This window comes from Corythoichthys intestinalis, chromosome 14 (genome assembly GCF_030265065.1).
Source record: "Corythoichthys intestinalis isolate RoL2023-P3 chromosome 14, ASM3026506v1, whole genome shotgun sequence".
NCBI classification, from domain to species: domain Eukaryota; kingdom Metazoa; phylum Chordata; class Actinopteri; order Syngnathiformes; family Syngnathidae; genus Corythoichthys; species Corythoichthys intestinalis.
In genome coordinates, this window is record NC_080408.1 from 23,178,917 (window position 1) to 23,200,510 (window position 21,594).

The 21,594-nt window shown below is 41.1% G+C and overlaps 1 protein-coding gene across 1 annotated transcript in view; it reads right to left on the reverse strand.

The window, feature by feature from the left end:
• ncstn (nicastrin) overlaps positions 1–21,594 on the reverse strand; it is a 31,006-nt gene that overhangs the window by 4,171 nt on the left and 5,241 nt on the right. Inside the window, exons 5-14 of the mRNA XM_057857303.1 lie at positions 18,059–18,204; positions 17,226–17,367; positions 17,037–17,149; positions 13,685–13,837; positions 13,501–13,605; positions 12,099–12,176; positions 11,853–12,022; positions 6,953–7,055; positions 6,779–6,877; positions 6,582–6,669 (exon numbers count right to left, since the gene is read on the reverse strand). Of these exons, the coding sequence (XP_057713286.1) occupies positions 6,582–6,669; positions 6,779–6,877; positions 6,953–7,055; positions 11,853–12,022; positions 12,099–12,176; positions 13,501–13,605; positions 13,685–13,837; positions 17,037–17,149; positions 17,226–17,367; positions 18,059–18,204 (1,197 nt within the window). The remainder of the gene's footprint in view (positions 1–6,581; positions 6,670–6,778; positions 6,878–6,952; positions 7,056–11,852; positions 12,023–12,098; positions 12,177–13,500; positions 13,606–13,684; positions 13,838–17,036; positions 17,150–17,225; positions 17,368–18,058; positions 18,205–21,594) is intronic.

Genomic DNA, 21,594 nt, shown 5'->3' on the forward strand with positions numbered 1-21,594 from the left:
GGTATTATAACCTAACCTTGTAGGGCAATTATTTCACTTGTGGGCTGCAACTGACAGCGCAAGAAGTCAAATCCATCTTGACGGGAGGGCTGACAGCGAATGATAGCTGTCAGCCCTCCCCCAAATGAACTGGAGGTCTTGTGCCGTCAATGGCATTGAAAGATGAGCATTCACTGCAAGTGCACCCATTTAAAAAATTTAAATCTATTAGTGCTGCAACGATTAATCGATTAACTCGAGTATTCGATTAGAAAAAAGTATTCGAATTTTGTTGCTTCGAGTATTCGTTTAATTAAAGTGGCGTTGTAATGGTTTATTTTGAAAGTGTTTTCGTTTAGTTTCATTGATTAGGGTGGATACACTGCCCTCTGGTCTGCCTGCTTTTCACATGGCTGAATCCAACTGCTTCCTGGTAAGACCAACATAAGCTAAGTTTTTGTTTGAGCTAATGTTTTTTTAAAGCATTCATAAATTAGTTTATAGGTACAGTGCCTTGCATAAGTATTCGGCCCCCTTGAACCTTGCAACCTATCGCCACATTTCAGGCTTCAAACATAAAGATATAAAATTTTAATTTTTTGTCAAGAATCAACAACAAGTGGGGCACAATCGTGAAGTGGAACAAAATTTATTGGATAATTTAAACTTTTTTAACAAATAAAAAAACTGAAAAGTGGGGCGTGCAATATTATTCGGCCCCCTTGCGTTAATACTTTGTAGCGCCACCTTTTGCTCCAATTACAGCTGCAAGTCGCTTGGGGTATGTTTCTATCAGTTTTGCACATCGAGAGACTGACATTATTGCCCATTCTTCCTTGCAAAACAGCTCGAGCTCAGTGAGGTTGGATGGAGAGTGTTTGTGAACAGCAGTCTTCAGCTCTTTCCACAGATTCTCGATTGGATTGAGGTCTGGACTTTGACTTGGCCATTCTAACACCTGGATACGTTTATTTTTTAACCATTCCATAGTAGATTTGGCTTTACGTTTTGGATCATTGTCCTGTTGGAAGATGAATCTCCATCCCAGTCTCAGGTCTTGTGCAGATACCAACAGGTTTTCTTCCAGAATGTTCCTGTATTTGGCTGCATCCATCTTCCCGTCAATTTTAACCATCTTCCCTGTCCCTGCTGAAGAAAAGCAGGCCCAAACCATGATGCTGCCACCACCATGTTTGACAGTGGGGATGGTGTGTTCAGGGTGATGAGCTGTGTTGCTTTTACGCCAAACATATCGTTTTGCATTGTGGCCAAAAAGTTCAATTTTGGTTTCATCTGACCAGAGCACCTTCTTCCACATGTTTGGTGTGTCTCCCAGATGGCTTGTGGCAAACTTTAAACGAGACTTTTTATGGATATCTTTGAGAAATGGCTTTCTTCTTGCCACTCTTCTATAAAGGCCAGATTTGTGCAGTGTACGACTGATTGTTGTCCTATGGACAGACTCTCCCACCTCAGCTGTAGATCTCTGCAGTTCATCCAGAGTGATCATGGGCCTCTTGGCTGCATCTCTGATCAGTTTTCTCCTTGTTTGAGAAGAAAGTTTGGAAGGACGGCCGGGTCTTGGTAGATTTGCAGTGGTCTGATGCTCCTTCCATTTCAATATGATGGCTTGCACATTGCTCCTTGAGATGTTTAAAGCTTGGGAAATCTTTTTGTATCCAAATCCGGCTTTAAACTTCTCCACAACAGTATCTCGGACCTGCCTGGTGTGTTCCTTGGTTTTCATAATGCTCTCTGCACTTTAAACAGAACCCTGAGACTATCACAGAGCAGGTGCATTTATACGGAGACTTGATTACACACAGGTGGATTCTATTTATCATTATCGGTCATTTAGGACAACATTGGATCATTCAGAGATCCTCACTGAACTTCTGGAGTGAGTTTGCTGCACTGAAAGTAAAGGGGCCGAATAATATTGCATGCCCCACTTTTCAGTTTTTTATTTGTTAAAAAAGTTTAAATTATCCAATAAATGTTGTTCCACTTCACAATTGTGTCCCACTTGTTGTTGATTCTTGACAAAAAAAATAAATTTCATATCTTTATGTTTGAAGCCTGAAATGTGGCGAAAGGTTGCAAGATTCAAGGGGGCCGAATACTTTTGCAAGGCACTGTATATTTGGTTAGTTATATTTTAGTTTTTTGTGGGAATATGTGTCTGAACCATTTAAGAGCCGTGAAGTTTTTAAAAAAAAATCTTATAGAATTTAAACTTTTTCTATGTAAGTTAGCCAACTGATCTTTTGTTGTACATAGATCCATATTAAAAAAAAAAATAAAAAAAAATACACCGTTTGAGGCTCAGCCCAGGTATTTTAATTTTTCATGTTGCTTATCCAATTACTCGATTATTCGAATTAACTAGTCCATCGATTAATCGACTACTAAAATATTCAATAGCTGCAGCCCTAGAATCTATTGATGTCATTGGCAGGTAATGAGTTAATAGTAAATGTTTTCTTTTCTTTTTTTTTTTTGATTAAACGTACTGTAAAATTTTAACTGTCTCTAATCCATGGCGACTAACCAGCACAATAGTTTTTTTAATATTATATATGGCATAAATTAAAAACCCAATCCTTTTCACCCGTTTCTGATCCTATGAAAAATGCCCTGATCGGCCCGATTTCTGATCACGTGATCGGATCGAGACATCTCTAATTTATAATCATAGACCAGTGTTTTTCCACCAGTGTGCCGTGAGATTGTCAGGTGTGAGAAATTATTCAATATCTCTTTTTTTTTTTTTTATATCATTGGGAGTAGTTGCACTCGGAACGAAGGAGGAGGTCGAAGGTTGCGGCTGTGTGCAGACGAGCGGATATTGCTTGTGTTTAAGAACCGCTCGGATTTCTAGCATTAAGCCACCTGGCTGTCCGTGACAATGTGGACCCCAGCACGTGTACTGTACATCATTTGATTATAATCGTCAAGTCTCGATATACACGAAATTGTCCTTTCCATTTTATCCATATGTGACGACTGTCAATCCTCCCCCTGTGTTTTTTTAAAAAAATACATTGTCGAGGACCGCAAGGTGGCTGATGGCTAGGAATCCGAACAGTTCTTGAAAGTGACACGAGCAGCTATCCAGCTTTGTGTTCATCTAAACAGGCCCAAGTTTCACACTGAGTCAATATAAATATTGAGAAATTATTTTATAATTAAATATACTGTACAGAAAGTAATTTTGGGACATTTTTTGTTTGTAGTGTGCCACGAGATTTTTGCCAATGTAAAAATGTTCCGTGACTCAGAAAAGGCTGAAAAACACTGTCATAGACTTCACTATCAGTTGACGGGAAAAGGGTGCGGGGCCGCTCCATAGGGGGCCTATGTTCAAAAAATTAAAATTCTAATATTTTCAAAGCCAAAGCCGCTAGTGACCTAAAACCAAAACAGGCACCTCCCTCAGGCATATATAAGTGTCCATGAGCAGCGGCATCAAAACATTCAGTCGTTCCCCAATAAAATCCCGATTAATCCTTTTATATATAAGTATAAATGAACTTAAAACGGCTATAAAATTATCAGATTTTACGCTAGATGTACAAAAATACCCAAATTCAGAGATAATCAACTATATTTTCAGAATCAATAACAATATTTAACATTATATTGATTTTTGCCCGAAAAAGCGACTCAATTTTTTTTATTTAGTGCAATTTTGACATGTTTTCAACAGCTAATAAATCCCGCAATTTTCCCATCAGAAACTTAATACTTGAAAAAAGCATGCAGAATCTTTTGAATTAAAAAAAAAAAAATACAATCACAACTTATTTAGGTTGAATTCCGATGTCACTATTGCCTCAGCACGTCTTACTGGCTATCTGGCCCTCGTCATTTTTAGATTGAAATGTTACATAAAACACGTAAATGCAGATTTAGTAATCACGTAGAAATGTCTAAATTATCGTTTTTTTTTTCGCCCAAAAATGGGCAGTTGGCCGAAAATTACCTATTTGAATGTAAAGTTACGCAATTGTGTATTGATACAAAATCCAACATAGCTGCCATCACGAAACAAAGAACTTTTTAAGTTGAAAATTCTTGTAAATATGCGTAAATCCCAGAATTTCTATAGATACCAGGGATCGCGTTAACCGGATATTTTCCGTCGTTGACCGGTTTTTTAAAACGGTGACGGAAAAAACTGAAGACCGTCCGTCATTTTGACAGGTTGCAATTCACACCCCAGACCACAGGGTGGCGAGTTAGCATATTAATTAGCGATTGTCTCTCTTAATGCATGACGTCATTGGCTCTTCTGTCAGAATATTGTAGCGTCACCGGGGTCTGGCGGCGGCAACGTGATTGACACATCAACGCGAGGTTCTTATTGGTGCACCCGGTGTGCCAGCGTCACATGACGTCACAACTCTGCCCCCCTGACTGGAGCCGCCATATTGTGTGTCAGCTCGTCATGTTTACACATTACCGCTACATACATGCCTCCTATTACGGCGTGTTTTTCTGCTCGTTAATATTAATAATCAAAATGGTGAAGGCGTGTGTGGCGGTTGGTTGCTGTAACAGAGAAGATAGACGGAGAGACTTGAAGTTCTACCGTATTCTGAGAGACCCGAAGATGAGAGCGAGATGGACTGCTGTAATTCGACAAGAAATCTGGGCACCAAACGATCACCACAGACTATGTAGTAGTCATTTTATATCTGGTAAGATGCATTTAATATATATTTAGAAGATTTTGGGCTGACAACCACAATTAAGATGATTGTGTGACGTTGGTGATTGGGGTCTATATCGTTGCCTCTTTTTCTTTGGGGGCGGAGTTGTTGGCGGTAAGCAGAGTAAAAAGGGAGAAAAATACCACGACTTCCGTGTCTAATTTTTCGCCGCCAAGCAAGTGTTACAATATTAATTAAAAATGAATGAAAACTAAATACTATTGAATATGTCATCATTATCATTTTAAAAATTTAAGTGACGGGTAAAAATAGACCGGATTTTTATGACCCTGTCAGTCAAAATGACAGACAACGAAAATGTCTAGCGCAACCTCTGATAGATACTATAGTAAATTAGTCTAGATTTTCGGTTAAAAGCAAAAAACTGGGCATTTATCATTCATTTTATGTAAATATTTCAAGCTAAAGTTACGCTAATTTTTTCAATAGATTTTTTTCATAACGTTTCAAAGTGAATGCTCGGTGCTATTTTATATAATAATAACTTTGAATCCTAGACCAAATCACTCTAATGAGACACTCCTGCCTGCTTGTATGCACTAAAACTTTCGTCCTGTTTCCACCTAAATCCGGCGTAAAAAAGCAGCGTGTGTTTGAGTTTATCGCAGTGAAGGCTCTCAAGATGCTCTGCCTGGCCTGGCCCGGCCCGGCCCCCTACGGGAAGCCTTGACGCAATGTCTGTAGGAGCTGTCTCATAAAACTGATAGTGAAGTCTATGTTATAATTTTATTTATTCATGAAAAATACATATAACAATAATATTTCTTAACGAAGGTTTTTATATGCAAGTTTTTTTTGTTTTTTTTTTTAATTACCAAGCATGGTCACTTCTGTAAAGCAGGGGTCCACAACCTTTTTTGCACCACGGACCGGTGTTATTTGGGTCTTTTTTTCACGGACTGGTGTTCTGACAAATTTTGCAACCTATCAAAAATTGCAACAATGTGGTTCTGCACATGCGCGTAACGTTAAACATAACCGCAAAATGCAGCGATTCCAAAGTAAACACTACAAACTTTCTTGAAAGAAATGAATATTAACTTACGTTTGATCATTGAAGGACTTGTACAAAAGTTCTCCACAGACACATTCTGCCATGTTAGCTGCACACAACAACTGCACACCGCTCTCACCATTAACGACTTTGCCTTGTCGTTAAGCATTAATTAAGAAGCCCGCTTCACAAAGATACGATGTTGGAAATTGTAGCAAGGTTTTCAATGCTCTCGTAGCGATGTCAGGATATTCCGGAATGACTTTAATCCAGAACCTCGGTAGCGTTGTTGTCTCAAATGTACGTTTAATAAGGTCGCCGTCATTTGCGATCTCTACAAGTTGATCCTCCTGTTGCACAGACATGCTCGAATCACTCGGTTTATTCACAAACGGGTCACGAATCCACTCCTTCGCAGTTCGTGGGTCTTCGAGGTTGTAAGCTCGTTGGGTGCCCTTTTCGCCGTAAAAATATTTCCAAAGACGTCTGTTTTCCAGTCATCTTCGCTCGTGTGGGGGCTAATTATTTCCGATTTCCGGGAACAAATGTGCTGCGCCTGCGGCCTAGTAATACTTTATTATCGAGGACAAGCGCACATAGATATATTATATACACAAACAAGATGTACTCTTAGCAGTCCAATCAATGGATTTCTATGACGAATTCTAATCTATCCCGTAGTATTATATCTAGAGTAGACCGGGATATTGGTGTGTTAAGCAGGGGCACAGGGTTAATTCGGCCAGAATGCGGCCGTTATTAAATTATCATTTCTGTGCGGCCTGGTAGCAAATGCGCCACGGACCGGTACCGGTCCGCGGCCCGGCAGATGGGGACCCCTGCTGTAAAGGGTTAATAATATTCCAACTCACTCAAGTGGCCTGCGAGTTTTTCTGGAACGATCTGCTGCAGCCAGCTGTTATTTGACCGGATGAGGAAAGTGTAAAGCATCTGGGTCACCTTAAAGAGAAAACACATCGCTTACAAACACAACTAACAACTGATTCGGACTACAAAAATCACACAAAGAACATAACTGAGACACAAACACAGATAAAAAAAATCTTACTATTTGGGCATCGGCGTTAATGTTGGTCAGCTGGGATTGTTCCCCTCCTGCCTGCCTGTACAAAGCCCGTGCCACTACTGTGGCTACCTCAGCCAGAGCCTGATTATAAAAAATACAATCTTTAATATCTCACGTCGTACTACATGGTGTTTTTCCAATGGAACTAAGGCAAACCTTGGCCGTGTCTGTGACAAACTGCAGCTGCTCCTCTTGGGTCATGTTCTGCGGGTACGATACACTCAGGTATTCTGCGTTATCATACATGCTCTCATAAAACCTGTACAGAAGACAAACATTTAATGGAAAAGTTGACTTTTAACCATTTATATGGAAAGTGAGTATTTATGGTCATTTAAAAAAAGCCTCATGAAGACATGGCTTCCACATACATACACTGCTGGCCAAAAGTATTCTCCCAGAAAATGCTTGCAATTACAAATGCTTTGGTAGTGATGTCTTCATTTATTTTGCTTGCAATGAAAAAACACAAAACAGAATGAAAAAAAAATAAAATCATTATCATTTTACACAAAACTCCAAAAATGGGCCGAACAAAATATTGGCACCCTCAGCCTCATACTTGATAGCACAACCTTTTGACAAAAAACTGCGAACAACCGCTTCTGTTATCCATCAATGAGTTTCTTACAATGCTCTGCTGGAATTTTAGACCATTCTTTCTTGGCCAACTGCTCCAGGTCTCTGAGATTTGAAGAGTGCTTTCTCCAAACTGCCATTTTCAGATCTCTCCACAGGTTTTCTATGGGATTCAGGTCTGGACTCATTTCTGGCAACTTTAGACATCTCCAGTGCTTTCTCTCAAACCCTTTTCTAGTGCTTTTTGAAGTGTGTTTTGGGGGTCATTGCCCTGCTGGAAGACCCATGACCTCTGAAGGAGATCTAGCTTTCTCACACTGGGCCCTACATTATGCTGCGAAATTTGTTAGTAGTCTTCAGACTTCATAATGCCATGCACATGGTCAAGCAGTCCAGTCCGAGAGGTAGCAAAGCAACCCCAAAACATCAGGGAACCTCCGCTATGTTTGACTGCGGGGACCGTATTCTTTTCTTTGAAGGCCTAGTTTTTTCCCTGTAAACACCATGTTGATGCCTTTTCCCAAAAAGCTCTACTTTTGTCTAATCTGACCAGAGAACATTCTTCCAAAACGTTTTTGGCTTCACCGGGTAAGCTTTGGCAAACTCCAACCTGGCTTTTTTGTCTCTGGGTCAGAAGTGGGGTCTTCCTGGGTATCCTACCATAGAGTCTCTTTTCATTCAGATGCCGACGGATAGTACGGGTTGACACTGTTGTACCCTCGGACTGCAGGACAGCTTGAACTTGTTTGGATGTTGGTCGAGGTTCTTTATCCACTCTCCGCACAATCTTTGGTTGAAGTCTCTCGTCAATTTTTCATTTCCGTCCACATCTAGGGAGGTTAGCCACAGTGTCATGGGCTTTACACTTATTGATGACACTGTGCACGGTAGACACAGGAACATTCAGGTTTTTGGAGATGGACTTGTAGCCTTGAGATTGCCCATGCTTCCTCACAATTTTGATTCTCAAATCCTCAGAAAGTTCTTTGGTCTTCTTTCTTTTCTACATGCTCAATGTGGTACACACAAGGACACAGGTTGAGTCAACTTTAATCCATTTTAACTGGCTGCAAGTGTGATTTAGTTATTGCCACCACCTGTTATGTGTTAATAACACAAATTAGAGAAGCATCACATGATTTTTCAAAGGGTGCCAGTAGTTTTGTCTGACCCATTTTTGGAGTTTTGTGTAAAATGACAATGATTCCCCCCATTCTCTTTTGTGCTTTCTCATTGCAAGGAAAATCGATGAAGCTCTTACTACCAAAGCATTTGTAATTGCAATCATTTTCTGGGAGAATGATAATTATTTGACAGAATTGCAGGGGTGCCAATACCTTTGGCCAGCAGTGTACACAGTTTAGGTCACATAGGCCATAATATTAATACTGTATTGTTTTTTTTTTTTTTTTCCCCCTCCAACGGAATACTGTATTGTTAAACAAGTGTGACCTACAGTGGGGCGAATAAGTATTTAGTCAACCACTAATTGTGCAAGTTCTCCCACTTGAAAATATTAGAGAGGCCTGTAATTGTCAACATGGGTAAACCTCAACCATGAGAGACAATGTGGGGAAAAAAAACAGAAAATCACATTGTTTGATTTTTAAAGAATTTATTTGCAAATCATGGTGGAAAATAGGTATTTGGTCTATACCAAAAGTTCATCTCAAAACTTTGTTATGTACCCTTTGTAGGAAAAAATAACGGAGGCCAAACTTTTTAAGTAACTCTTCACAAGCTTTTCACACACTGTTGATGGTATTTTGGCCCATTCCTCCATGCAGATCTCCTCTAGAGCAGTGATGTTTTGGGGCTGTCGTTGGGCAACACAGACTTTCAACTCCCTCCTCACCCTGTGGCGTCAAAATGATAAGAACGGGGAACAAAAATCCCAGAACCACACGGGGGGACCTAGTGAATGACCTACAGAGAGCTGGGACCACAGTAACAAAGGCTACCATCAGTAACACAAGCCAGGGACTCAAATCCTGCACTGCCACACGTGTCCCCCTGCTGAAGCCAGTACACGTCCAGGCCCGTCTGCGGCTTGCTAGAGAGCATTTGGATGATCCAGAAGAGGACTGGGAGAATGTGTTATGGTCAGATGAAACCAAAATAGTACTTTTGGTAGAAACACAGCTTCTCTTGTTTGGAGGAAAAAGAATACTGAATTGCACCATGCCCACTGTGAAGCATGGGGGTGGAAACATCTTGCCTGGCTCTGCCAGACTATTCTCCCTGTATTTTTCAAACACTGAGTATAGTCTGGGAACCAGCCCATTAACGGCCTCTCGAGCAAGTACAAAATCAATCGACAAATCAGATTCGTTTATTTGCGTGACGTATTCTTAACGAGCAACGTCACTCTTGCGCGTCGAAAGTCGTCTCTAACACAGATGGTGAACGGGAGAGCTGAGAATATGTTCCAATCCACGGTAAAATCCGTTTTAAATGACCAAAAACACATCGACACGAGTCATTGACAACAGTCTGTCTCGTGCTAGCCATGTTGAATAAACTCCGCTCTCGTCGTATGTTTACTTCCGCGCGCAAGTCCCTCGTCATTTTACTAACGTCACGTCTGCCCGTCGCTGATTGGTCCACTCCGCTGTCTGTTTGCTGTGGCTTGCTCCGCCCAGGAAATTGTACCTGCGTGAATGGTGGCCAGACTCAATAGCTGGAGCAGCGGTGAGTCTGGTGTACCAGGCAAGGAAACATCATGCTTTGGGGCTGTTTTTCTGCAAAGGGACCAGGACAACTGATCTGTGTAAAGGAAAGAATGAATGGGGCCATGTATCGAGAGATTTTGAGAGAAAATCTCTGTCCATCAGCAAGGGCATTGAAGATGAGACATGGCTGGGTCTTTCAGCATGACAATGATCCCAAACACACAGCCAGGGCAACAAAGGAGTGGCTTCGTAAGAAGCATTTCAAGGTCCTGGAGTGGCCTAGCCAGTCTCCAGGTCTCAACCCCATAGAAAATCTGCGGAGGAAGTTGAAAGTCCGTGTTGCCCGACGACAGCCCCAAAACATCACTGCTCTAGAGGAGATCTGCATGGAGGAATGGGCCAAAATACCAGCAACCGTGTGTGAAAAGCTTGTGAAGAGTTACAGAAAACGTTTGGCCTTCGTCAGTGCCAACAAAGGGTACATAACAAAGTATTGAGATGAACTTTTGGTATTGACCAAATACTTAGGGTTCAAACAATGTGATTTTCTGTTTATTTTTCCACATTCTGTCTCTCATGGTTGAGGTTTAACCATGTTGACAATTACAGGCCTCTCTAATATTTTCAAGTGGGAGAGAAGCACAATTAGTGATTGATTAAATACTTATTTGCCCCACTGAACATGACCCAAAATGTGATGTGTACAAATTTGGATGCCAGGTCTCAATTATTATTATAGTATTACTTTTTTCCTTTAATTAGCCATCAGTATTTTTTTTTTTTTATGAACTGTAATTTTTTTATGAATAAACAAAATTACAATAAAATGTTGATAAAAACAGAAATAAATCCGATTAGAGGCCTCAGTATCACTCTCAAGTTTAAAATTAATAAATAAAATAGCAGTAATAACAAATAAAATTTAAAAAAATTAAATTTTAATAACATTAAAAAAAAAAAAACTTTATAAATTACATAAAGAGAATTATTACTTATAAATTTTTTCTTAAAAAAAAAAAATAAAAAAAAAAAAATAATAATAATATTTACCGTTTCGTCACCCCTTTTTTATTTAAATATTCATTAATTCATTTTCCATGCCGTTTATCCTCACGAGGGTCACGGAGGTGCTGGAGCCTATCCCAGCTAACTAATGGTAGTAGGTGGGGCACTCCCTGTATTGGTTGCCAACCAATCTCAGGGCACCATGAGACAAACATTCACGCTCACACTCATACCTACGGAAAATGTGGAGTGTTCAATCAGCCTACCACGCATGTTTTAGGGATGTGGTAGGAAACAGGAGTCACCGCAGAAAACCCACGCAGGCACGGGAGAACATGCAAACTCCACGGAGGGAGGCCGGAGCCCGGGATGAACCCTTGATCCCAGAACTATGAGGCGGACGTGCGAACCACTCGCCCACTGTGCTGTGCCTTATTTTAAAACATTTTAAAAATATGTATTTTTGAAAAAAATTATAGGATATTTACTATTGAGCAATTGCCTGCCATTAACAATAGACATCCATTTCATTTAAACTGGGAGGACTGGCTGTGAATGCTCACCTGTCAATGCCATTGTTGGCGCTAGACGTCCAATTCATTTAGACTAGATGAGCAATCATTTGTATTTGTCTAGCACTGCCACTGGCAGCCAATGTGTTCAATGACTGCCTTATAAGAGGTTAATGCCTTGTACAGAAATAGTTGTCCATCATCAATATATTATGCGATTCCCCCAATTCATGATATTTTTGGCCAAAACCTGCACATCATACTCAAGCAATTACGGTACTTATTCACCTGTTGCTGAATTCTGACCGGTGGTCCTCGATAACCACCCCGGGGATGGGCCGTGAGCGCAAGAAGCGCTGGAAGGACGAAGGTGGCAGTGGCTGTGATGAGTCGGGCTCGCTCGCCGAGACGTTTAACTCCGTGGCGGCTGACTGGATGTTCTCTACCAACGTCTTTACCTGCCAAAAAGAGATGGACTAAAATGAAGGCGATTATATGGGAGAAATGTGAAGCTGGGAAGGGAGCTCGACAAACCTCCTGGTCAATACTGGCGTTCCTCCGTGAGACGGGATCAGAGTGGAGCCATAGTCGGGATTCGGTACGCAGGCCCACCTGGGTAAACCCATTCTGATGAGATACTTACACTGTTGAAACACATATTCTAGCATGCGCTCCTCATAAAAACTACAGTACTTTGTGCGCCTCAACTCAATTGCTCATTTAAAAAGAATGATTGTGTGCCAGTGCAATTTGTTAAAAGAGACAATTTGGCTTCGTTCATACTACAGGTCTTAACGCACGAATCCGATTTTTTCGTGTTTTTCCGACTCGAGTGAGGCATTAACTTGACGGTCTGAACGTGACAAGTCGCATAGAACTGGACCATTTCAAATCCGATCTGGGTCACTTTCGTATGTGGTTCAAATCCGATCTGGGCCACATTTTTCCAGGCTGTCGCAGCGGTCTGTACTGTCCAGTCTCCGGAATCGGAATTCATGCACTAATTACGTCAGCAAACAGCAAGAGGCACGAAGGACGGCAGCGATGCAGGCATTAGCGCCTAGCTTCAACTCTGCTTTTAAGCACGAAGCGGGCTTGACCACAATCATAAAAAAATAAAATGAAGAAAAGGATAACCCTGTCAATTTTCGATTTTAATTCTGTGCGCCGAATGAGCAATATTTCATTATTGCACACATGGTCGAGTCGGGGCAAACTGACGCACCCACGTCATTTCACGCACACATGTCAAGGCTTATGTGTGTGCGTGTATGCGTTCTATCAGTCCATATAAACTTTGAAAATAAAACTAAACGTGGATTATTACTGTCTGTTATTTGTGTCCTCTTTTTAACGAGCAAAATATGATAATCCCTGGAATGACGGATGGCAGCCAACATGTGTGGTCATTTGTTTTGATGCTTCTGCGCATGCGGGTCGTCTTGCTCAGCGCGTGTCGGACTGCGAATTACTGCGCATGTGTAATACTTGAATGGTCTCAATGGACAAAGGCAGTCTGAACGGGCATGCCAAAAAAACAGATATGACAAAAAATCGAATTTGTGCATTAAGACCTGTAGTATGAACGTAGCCTTTGTGGTTTAAATCAGGCATGTTGAGTTTATACCCAATACTTTACACTACTTCAGCTGAACCATAACCAACCCTACTGATAAGTGCTAATGCTGAACTTTGATAGGATTCAGCTGTAATGTTTTGGTCTGGAAAATGGTCGCTCTTTACTAATCTCCGAAATTCAGGATGACAGAAAAAAGCGCACCCATTGAAGGGGTATCTCTTTGAAAGGCTGACTTTTACATACAATAGGTGCCTCAAACTACATGTGTGCCCACGGTGAGGGTGCTGCTCGATGGCCTTGTGACTGCAGTTGTTATTTTTTGCATTGACCTCAACCACTTTTTGTACTTTCACAAACCTGTCCGACTTCCATCACAGAATGAACGTTGTCAAGGTCCACCACGAATTGTTTATTCTCCATGTCATACACCATCCTGGAGCTTCCAATGTAGTCAAAAGTTTCCTGTTGGTCAGTAAAATTGTGTTATCTAGTTGATTTCAAAGAGAGAAAGATACACAAAGGGGAATAATATTGGACAGACCCCCTGGAAGAAGGTGTACAGTATGGTGCGGTTGGGTGGTGCCTCCTGGGTGACATTGCGCAGGGCGTGGGCAGCTGCCAGCAGGGCGATGAAGCCCGAGGCGGCGCTCTGCGCTCCCGGAGCTATGTCAAAGAAGAAGGATCGGCTGTCCAGCTGCACAGGGGGAGAGATTGTTTAGATCTATATCTGGAATTCTGTGTGTTGTGGAAGTAAGCAAAATTTATATTCATGTTAAAAGGACTCATTATCTTTAACTCATTCACTTCGAGCCATTTTCACCGGTGCAACCCCCTTCGCTCCCGGCCATTTTACTGGATTTTGACTAATTTTGCAAGGCCCACAGAAAATTCTGTTCTATTGCTATATAAACATGGAACCCACCAAAAGAAAGATTAGACTCTCTTCTTTCGGCAGGAAAAAAGCTGGTTCATATATTTTTTTCCATTCTTTAGAAATCAGCATTAGAAAATAGCTTAGTTTGAGCAATTTTCCAGTTTCTGATGAAAAAACAAATTGAGCTTTTTGTGAGAGCATACATTTCAAACTTTGACTTTAACACAGCTGTTTTTTTTTGCTTTAGTGACATCACAAACATCAGAATAATGTTTTCCTTTTAAAAATAACAAACAACAAGACAAATAGAGCTTTTGATAGCAAAGTAACACATTATTTACACATAACTAACTGAGAGATGACGCTGTTGTGGCCGCCTGGGGTAAACTTTTCCCTCATTGCCGCCTGTCTCATAAAGATGGATTTTTAAAAAGTCTTTCTTTTGTGGTGAACACTGCCCTGTGGCAGAGTTCGCCTGAGGAACTTGTGTTCCTGGGGGGAACTGGTTTGGCCGTGCTCATTTCCGTGCGGGACACTGGAGGGTGCGGGGGACGCGAGCGGCCGAGCACAGCGGCGTGGGCTCTGCTCGGCGAGCACCACAAACTCAACGGCATCGTCCGCTGCACTGGTGGTCCCGGACGTTCTGCTTGGTCAGTACCCGGCATCCCGGGCGTCTTCCCTGTTGTTCTGCTAGGTCGTATGCCGCCTGGCATCCCGGACGTCCATTCGGTTGTCTTCCGCCGGCAGCCCGGCCATGCGGCCCGGCTGTTTGTTCCATTGAATCGGGTTGGGGGTCTTACCAAATGCGCTACTGCCCTCCAGTGGCCAGTTTTATTGCTTTAAAATGGATTTTCAGCGTTGTGCTTTGAAGCTAAGTTGAATCAGAACCCAGAGATGTGTAAAAGACGTATAAGTATACGTCTATGGGACACTGAAACAATTCAAAATCGAACGTATTTATACGTTTTTGGGAGCAAATGAGTTAATAGACATCCAATTAATTTAGACTGCGGGAGGGGGCCTGGCAGCAAATGATCGCTATTGTACATAAGTGGAAAAGTTAAAACAGTTGAAGCCTGGGACCGTGTGCTTTGGTCAGATAAGACCAAGATTGAGCTTTTTGGCAACAAACACTCTAAGTGGGTCTGGCGTGCCACGAAAGATGCGCATGCTGAAAAGCACCTCATACCCACTGTGAAGTATGGGGGTGGGTCAGTGATGCTGTGGGGCTGTTTCGCTTCCAAAGGCCCAGGGAACCTTGTTAGGGTACATGGCATCATGAATGCTTTGAAATACCAGGACATTTTAAATCAAAATCTGTTGCCCTCTGCCCGAAAGCTGAAGATGGTACCGGTCCGTGGCGCATTTGCTACCGGGCCACACAGAAATAATAATTTAATAACGACCGCATTCTGGCTGAATTAACCCTGTGCCCCTGCTTAACACATCAATATCTCTGTCTACTCTAGATATACTACTACGGGATGGATTACAATGTCGTCATAGAAGTCCATTGATTGGACTGCTAGCAGTACATCTTGTTTGTGTATATAATATATCTATGTGCGCTTGTCCTCGATAATAACGTATTACTAGGCCGCGGGCGCAGCACAATTGTTCCCGGAAATAATTAGCCCCAACACGAGCGAAGATAACTGGAAAACAGATGTCTTTGGGGATATTTTTACGGCGAAAATGATATTTTTATGGCGAAAAGGGCACCTGTCGAGCCTACAACCTCGAAGACCCACGAACTGCGAAGGAGTGGATTCGTGACCCGTTTGTGAATAAACAGAGTGATTCGAGCATGTCTGTGCAACAGGATGATCAAGTTGTAGAGATCGCAAATGACGGCGACCTTATTAAACGTACATTTGAGACAACAACTCTACCGAGCTTCTGGATTAAAGTCATTCTGGAATATCCTGATATCGCGACAAGACCACTGAAAACCTTGCTACAATTTCCAACATCATATCTTTGGGCTTCTTAATTAATGTTTAATGACAAGGCGAAGTCGTTAATGGTGAGCGCAGTGCGCAGTTGTTGTGTGCAGCTTACATGGCAGGATGAATCTGAGGAGAACTTTTCTACAAGTCCTTCCATGATCAAACATAAGTCAATATTCCTTTCTTTCAAGAAAGTTTGTAGTGTTTACTTTGGAATCGCCTCATTTGCGCATTTTGCGGCTATGTTTAATTTTACGCGCATGCGCAGAACCGCATCGTTGCAATTTTTGATGGGTTGCAAAATTTGTCAGAACACCGGTCCGTGAAAAAAAAGACCCAAATAACACCGGTCCGTGGTGCAAAAAAGGTTGGGGACCCCTGTGTTATGGTTAAAATGTGTATTTAGTCCAGGGTATGACACATAATTACATAGTCATACATGTAAGAAAACAAGTAACACTTGTTGCTTTGTGGAACCATTTTTAAAAACTTTAAAAAAAAAATAAAAAAAATAAAAAACTTGCACAAAATCACTTTAGTGTCCTCACATTGCATATTAGAGTTGCCAATGATGCCATTTTATGTCATGTTTTTAAATATGACTACATTGTGAATTTTACACTGAAGCTTGAGCATAAGGATCACATATCAGCCAGAAAAATTGCAATTATTTGTTTTTCTAAGGTCGTAGTGATATGCATTTTGAAATCCAAACTATTTTCTCCATGTTTTAAATTTGGATTAAAATACATTTTAGGGTGAGAAACGCGTTTCACTTTTCATATATAAGAAAGTCGAGAAACATGTTTTTGTTGTTGTTGAACGGTGATGATACAAGTTTTTGCTACTATCCAAAAATCTACGTTTTGTGTTTGACAAAATGCACCCCCCCACAATTTTTTTTTTTTTGTTGCACAGCAACAACCTTTTTGATTGGAAAGCAAAAAATGTTTTGCGTCATTATTTGAATAAACAAATTTGGAAATAAAGAAACTAAAAACTTTTCATGCGTGAGTTTTTGTTCTTTGTTGCATAAAATCAAAGTAATGACTCCTGTGTCAGTAACTCACTCGAGCAGCAGCGATGACGACATTCTCCCCCATCTTGTGTCCTTTGGCTGTGTTGTTGAGCGGCCTGGTACTGGCCCAAATGTTGAAGTCGCCCAGCGGGTCGCACACATACTCTATGAAGAGACATACTGTTATTGGTACATTTTTTTCCGAACACGCCAAGCCACGAGTAATTTCAAATCAAAGTACCCGGCGTGATGCTGAAAATATTGTTCCTCCTCATGCAGGTGGCCGTGTTGGTGACTGCCGACATGTGCGAGTAGAGCTGCATTGCGCACAGCGGGTACACGGGGGCGCTGCCATTCACCACACGGTTATGGTCTAGGTAGCACTGCCAAGACGGAAGCCGCAAAAATTAGGGCTGTCAAATGATTAAAATTTTTAATCGAGTTAATTACAGCTTAAAAATTAATTAATCGCAATTCAAACCATCTATCAAATATGCCATATTTTTCTGTAAATTATTGTTGGAATGGAAAGATAAGACACAAGATGGATATATACATTCAACATACGGTACATAAGGACTGTATTTGTTTATTATAACAATAAATTATTAACTATTATTAATTCTGTTAAAGCAATCCATGGATAGAAAGACTTGTAGTTCTTAAAAGAAAAATGTTAGTACAAGTTATAGAAATTTTATATTAAAACCCCTCTTAATGTTTTCGTTTTAATAAAATTTGTACAATTTTCAATCAAAAAATAAACTAGTAGCCCACCATTGTTGATGTCAATAATTACTTACACAATGCTCATGGGTGCTGAAACCTATAAAATCAGTCGCACCCAAGAGCCAGCAGAGGGCGAAAAAACTCCATAACAACAAGTGAGCGTTTCACTGTACTGTCATTTAAATCTGTCTGAGCGGGACATCTGCGTTAATTGCGTCAAATATTTTAACGTGATTAATTTAAAAAATAATTAATGCCCGTTAACGCGATAATTTTGACAGCCGTAGCAAAAATCAAATGTGCATTGGTCGCGCACAACTGACCGAATTAATGCGCACCACCTACCTGCCGGATAAGGTGTGTTTCATTGTCATCCTTAAGGGAAAAGATGGGGAAGTCAAATTCCTCATAGGACAGTCCATTGCCCAGCGGATTCCACACGGTTCTGTTGCAGTGAGCCAGTGTGGGGTCGTAGCTCTCGGAATACACGCCTGATGGGAAGAACAAACTGCATCAGTGTTTATATTTTGTTTTAAATCTGGAAAGAAATGTTTTCTTTATAGTGTGGATTAAAAAATAGAAAAAAAAAGTTTTTATTCATCAAGATCAAGGTTATTCTCATTATCTATTATTCCATTTACTGTCTGTAAAACAGCTCAATTGGTAGCAGAACCACCCTACAGCATAATACTGTACCACCACCACGATTGACGGTAGGTATGGTGTTCTTGAGGTTCTTTTCTCAAACACAGTTCGATTTTTGTTCCATCTGACCACAGAACTTCCTTTCAGAAGGTCTTATCTTTGTCCATGTGATCAGAAGCAAACTTCAGTCGATAGATTAGTGACTTAAGATGTCACTTTTGGAGCAAGGGCTTTATTCTTGTATGGCAACCTCTCATCAATGGCAATGCAAAACACAGCGTGCGCGTCTGTGGACACTGACACTTCTGTTCCAGTTCTGATTGTTGGCATAGCTACTTTTTAGTGAATCGCTAGTGACTTCATCCTCCTGATATATTTTCTCCCAGCAGCATGCGATATTACTTTCAGGTTCTTCAAGATCAAACTGCAAATCATCAGCCCGAAGGCTGGGTCTTGGTCGTAGTTGGCTGTTCCGACAGGACAATGACCCCACATACACATCAAAAGTGGCAATGGTTTGGCGAAATCAGGCTAGAATTAAGGCTTTAGAATTGCCTTCACAAAGTCCTGACTTAAACCCCATTGAGAAGTACAATGCTGAAGAAATAAGCCTATGTCAAAAAAGCCAACAAATGTAAAGTAACTGGACTGCACCATTTCTATCAAGAGGAGTGGTCAAAGTTTTACCCAGAACTTGTGGATAGCAACCAAAAGCGCCTAAGTGAAGTAAAAAATGACCAGGGGACATGTCATCAAATATTAGCATTGCTGTATGTATAATACTGAACCAACAGTTGAAGCCTGGGACCGTGTGCTTTGGTCAGATAAGACCAAGATTGAGCTTTTTGGCAACAAACACTCTAAGTGGGTCTGCCGTGCCACGAAAGATGCGAATGCTGAAAAGCACCTCATACCCACTGTGAAGTATGGGGGTGGGTCAGTGATGCTGTGGGGCTGTTTCGCTTCCAAAGGCCCTGGGAACCTTGTTAGGGTGCATGGCATCATGAATGCTTTGAAATACCAGGACATTTTAAATCAAAATCTATTGCCCTCTGCCCGAAAGCTGAAGATGGGTCGATACTGGGTCTTTCAGCAGAACAATGACCCTAAACATATGGCCAAATCTACACAGAAATGGTTCACCAGACACAAAATCAAGCTCCTCTCATGGCCATCTCAGTCCCCAGACCTTGTTTTGTTGGCAAGAGGGGGCTGTACAAAGTATTAACACCAGGGGTGCTAGTAATTGTGACACACATTATTTGATGTCAAATAATTATTTCTTTCTGAGGGATTTTTTTCCCCACTGAATAAATGCACTTTTATTGAAAGTTGGATTTTTCTCTTTTTTTCCATTAAGGTCCCATATTATTTGAATTAAAAAAAAAAATTAGAAGATAAAAAACACATCTTAACCAGGGGTGCCAATAATTATGGAGGGCACTGTATCTGTTTTGGCGGCACTGTGGCCGACCGTTTTGCATGTCGGCCTCACAGTTCTGAGATCAGGGGTTCAATCCTGGCTTCGGCCTTCCATTGTGGAGCGTCATTTAGCATCTAGTTCTGCATATATGTGATATCCACTATAGCCGTATGTGGCCGTATGTATGTGGCAACGAGCAACTGGGCGTTGTTTGAACCAGCTGTCGGCCGCAGTCAGGTATTTTTGTTTTTTGATCTAGCGGCATGAGTTGAACATGATATTTGCTCTCGGTCCGTTCCTCATTGCGCCCTGAAGACCGCGCTGACTGTGTTTAGTTCTGCTTTACCTGGTATAATTCAATAATCGGAATTTGGATGTTTGTGAATTGTTCTCGAATCTTCCACGGCCGAATCGCGAATAATCTAGGAATCGGAAATTTCGCACGCCTCTACTCATGAGTGGTTGTTAGTCTCTTTGTTCCCTGCGATTGACTTGCCACAGATTCAGGGTGTACCCCACCTACTGCCCATTGTTGGCTGGGATAGGCTCTAGCACCCCCAGCCAGCCTTGTGAGGATAAGCGGCTTGGAAAATGAATGAAATATCTATTCAAATCACAATCACTGAAAAATGAAAGTTGGAGAAATAACTTGAAACTCAAGAGAGACATCACATTATGTATTTTACAAGTGTATGTAAACTTTTGACCACAACTCTACATGTTTTTATTGGATAGTGACAATCAAAGTGTAATTTTATTTCAAAAGAATACAAATCTTTGAAAACATTTTTGGGGGAAGGATGAATTTTGCTACATTAATCTGAAAAAATAAAAAATTAAGTCCTGTTGGTATCTGCACAAGACCTGAGACTGGGACGGAGATTTATCTTCCAACAGGACAATGCATATAGTGCATATAGTGACGCATATAGTGCTGGCCAAAAGTATTGGCACCCCTGCAATTCTGTCAGATAATGCCAAATTTCTCCCAGAAAGTGATTGCAATTACAGATGCTTTGGTAATAATATTTATTTTGCTTGCAATGAAAAAAACCCCAAAAGAAAATTAAAAAAAAACAACAAAATCATTATTTTACACAAAACTCCAAAAATGGGCCGGACAAAAGTATTGGCACCCTTTGAAAAATCATGTGATGCTTCTCTAATTTGAGTAATTAACAGTGCCTGTTACTTACCTGTGGCGTATAACAGGTGGTGGCAATACCTAAATCACACTTGCAGCCAGTAAAAATGGATTAAAGTTGACTCAACCTCTGTCCTGTGTCCTTGTGTGTACCACATTGAGCATGGAGAAAAGAAAGAAGACCAAAGAACTGTCTGAGGACTTCAGAAGCAAAATTGTGAGGAAGCATGGGCAATCTAAAGCCTACGAGTCCATCTCCAAAGACCTGAATGTTTCTATGTCTACCTTGCGCAGTGTCATCAAAAAGTGTAAAGCCCATGGCACTGTGGCTAACCTCCCTACATGTGGACAGAAAATAAAAAAAAAAGAAAAAAATGACGAGAGATTTCAAGGAAAGATTGTGTGGATGGTGGATAAAGAAGCACGACTAACATCCAAACAAGTTCAAGCTGTCCTGCAGTCCGAGGGTACAACAGTGTCAACCCGTACTATCCGTCCGCGTCTGAATGAAAAGGCCTCTATGGTAGGATACCCAGGATGACCCCACTTCTGACCCAGAGACATAAAAAAGCCAGGCTGGAGTTTGCCCAAACATACCTGAGGAAGCCAAAAACCTTTTGGGAGAATGTTCTCTGGTCAGATAAGACAAAAGTAGAGTTTTTTGTGAAA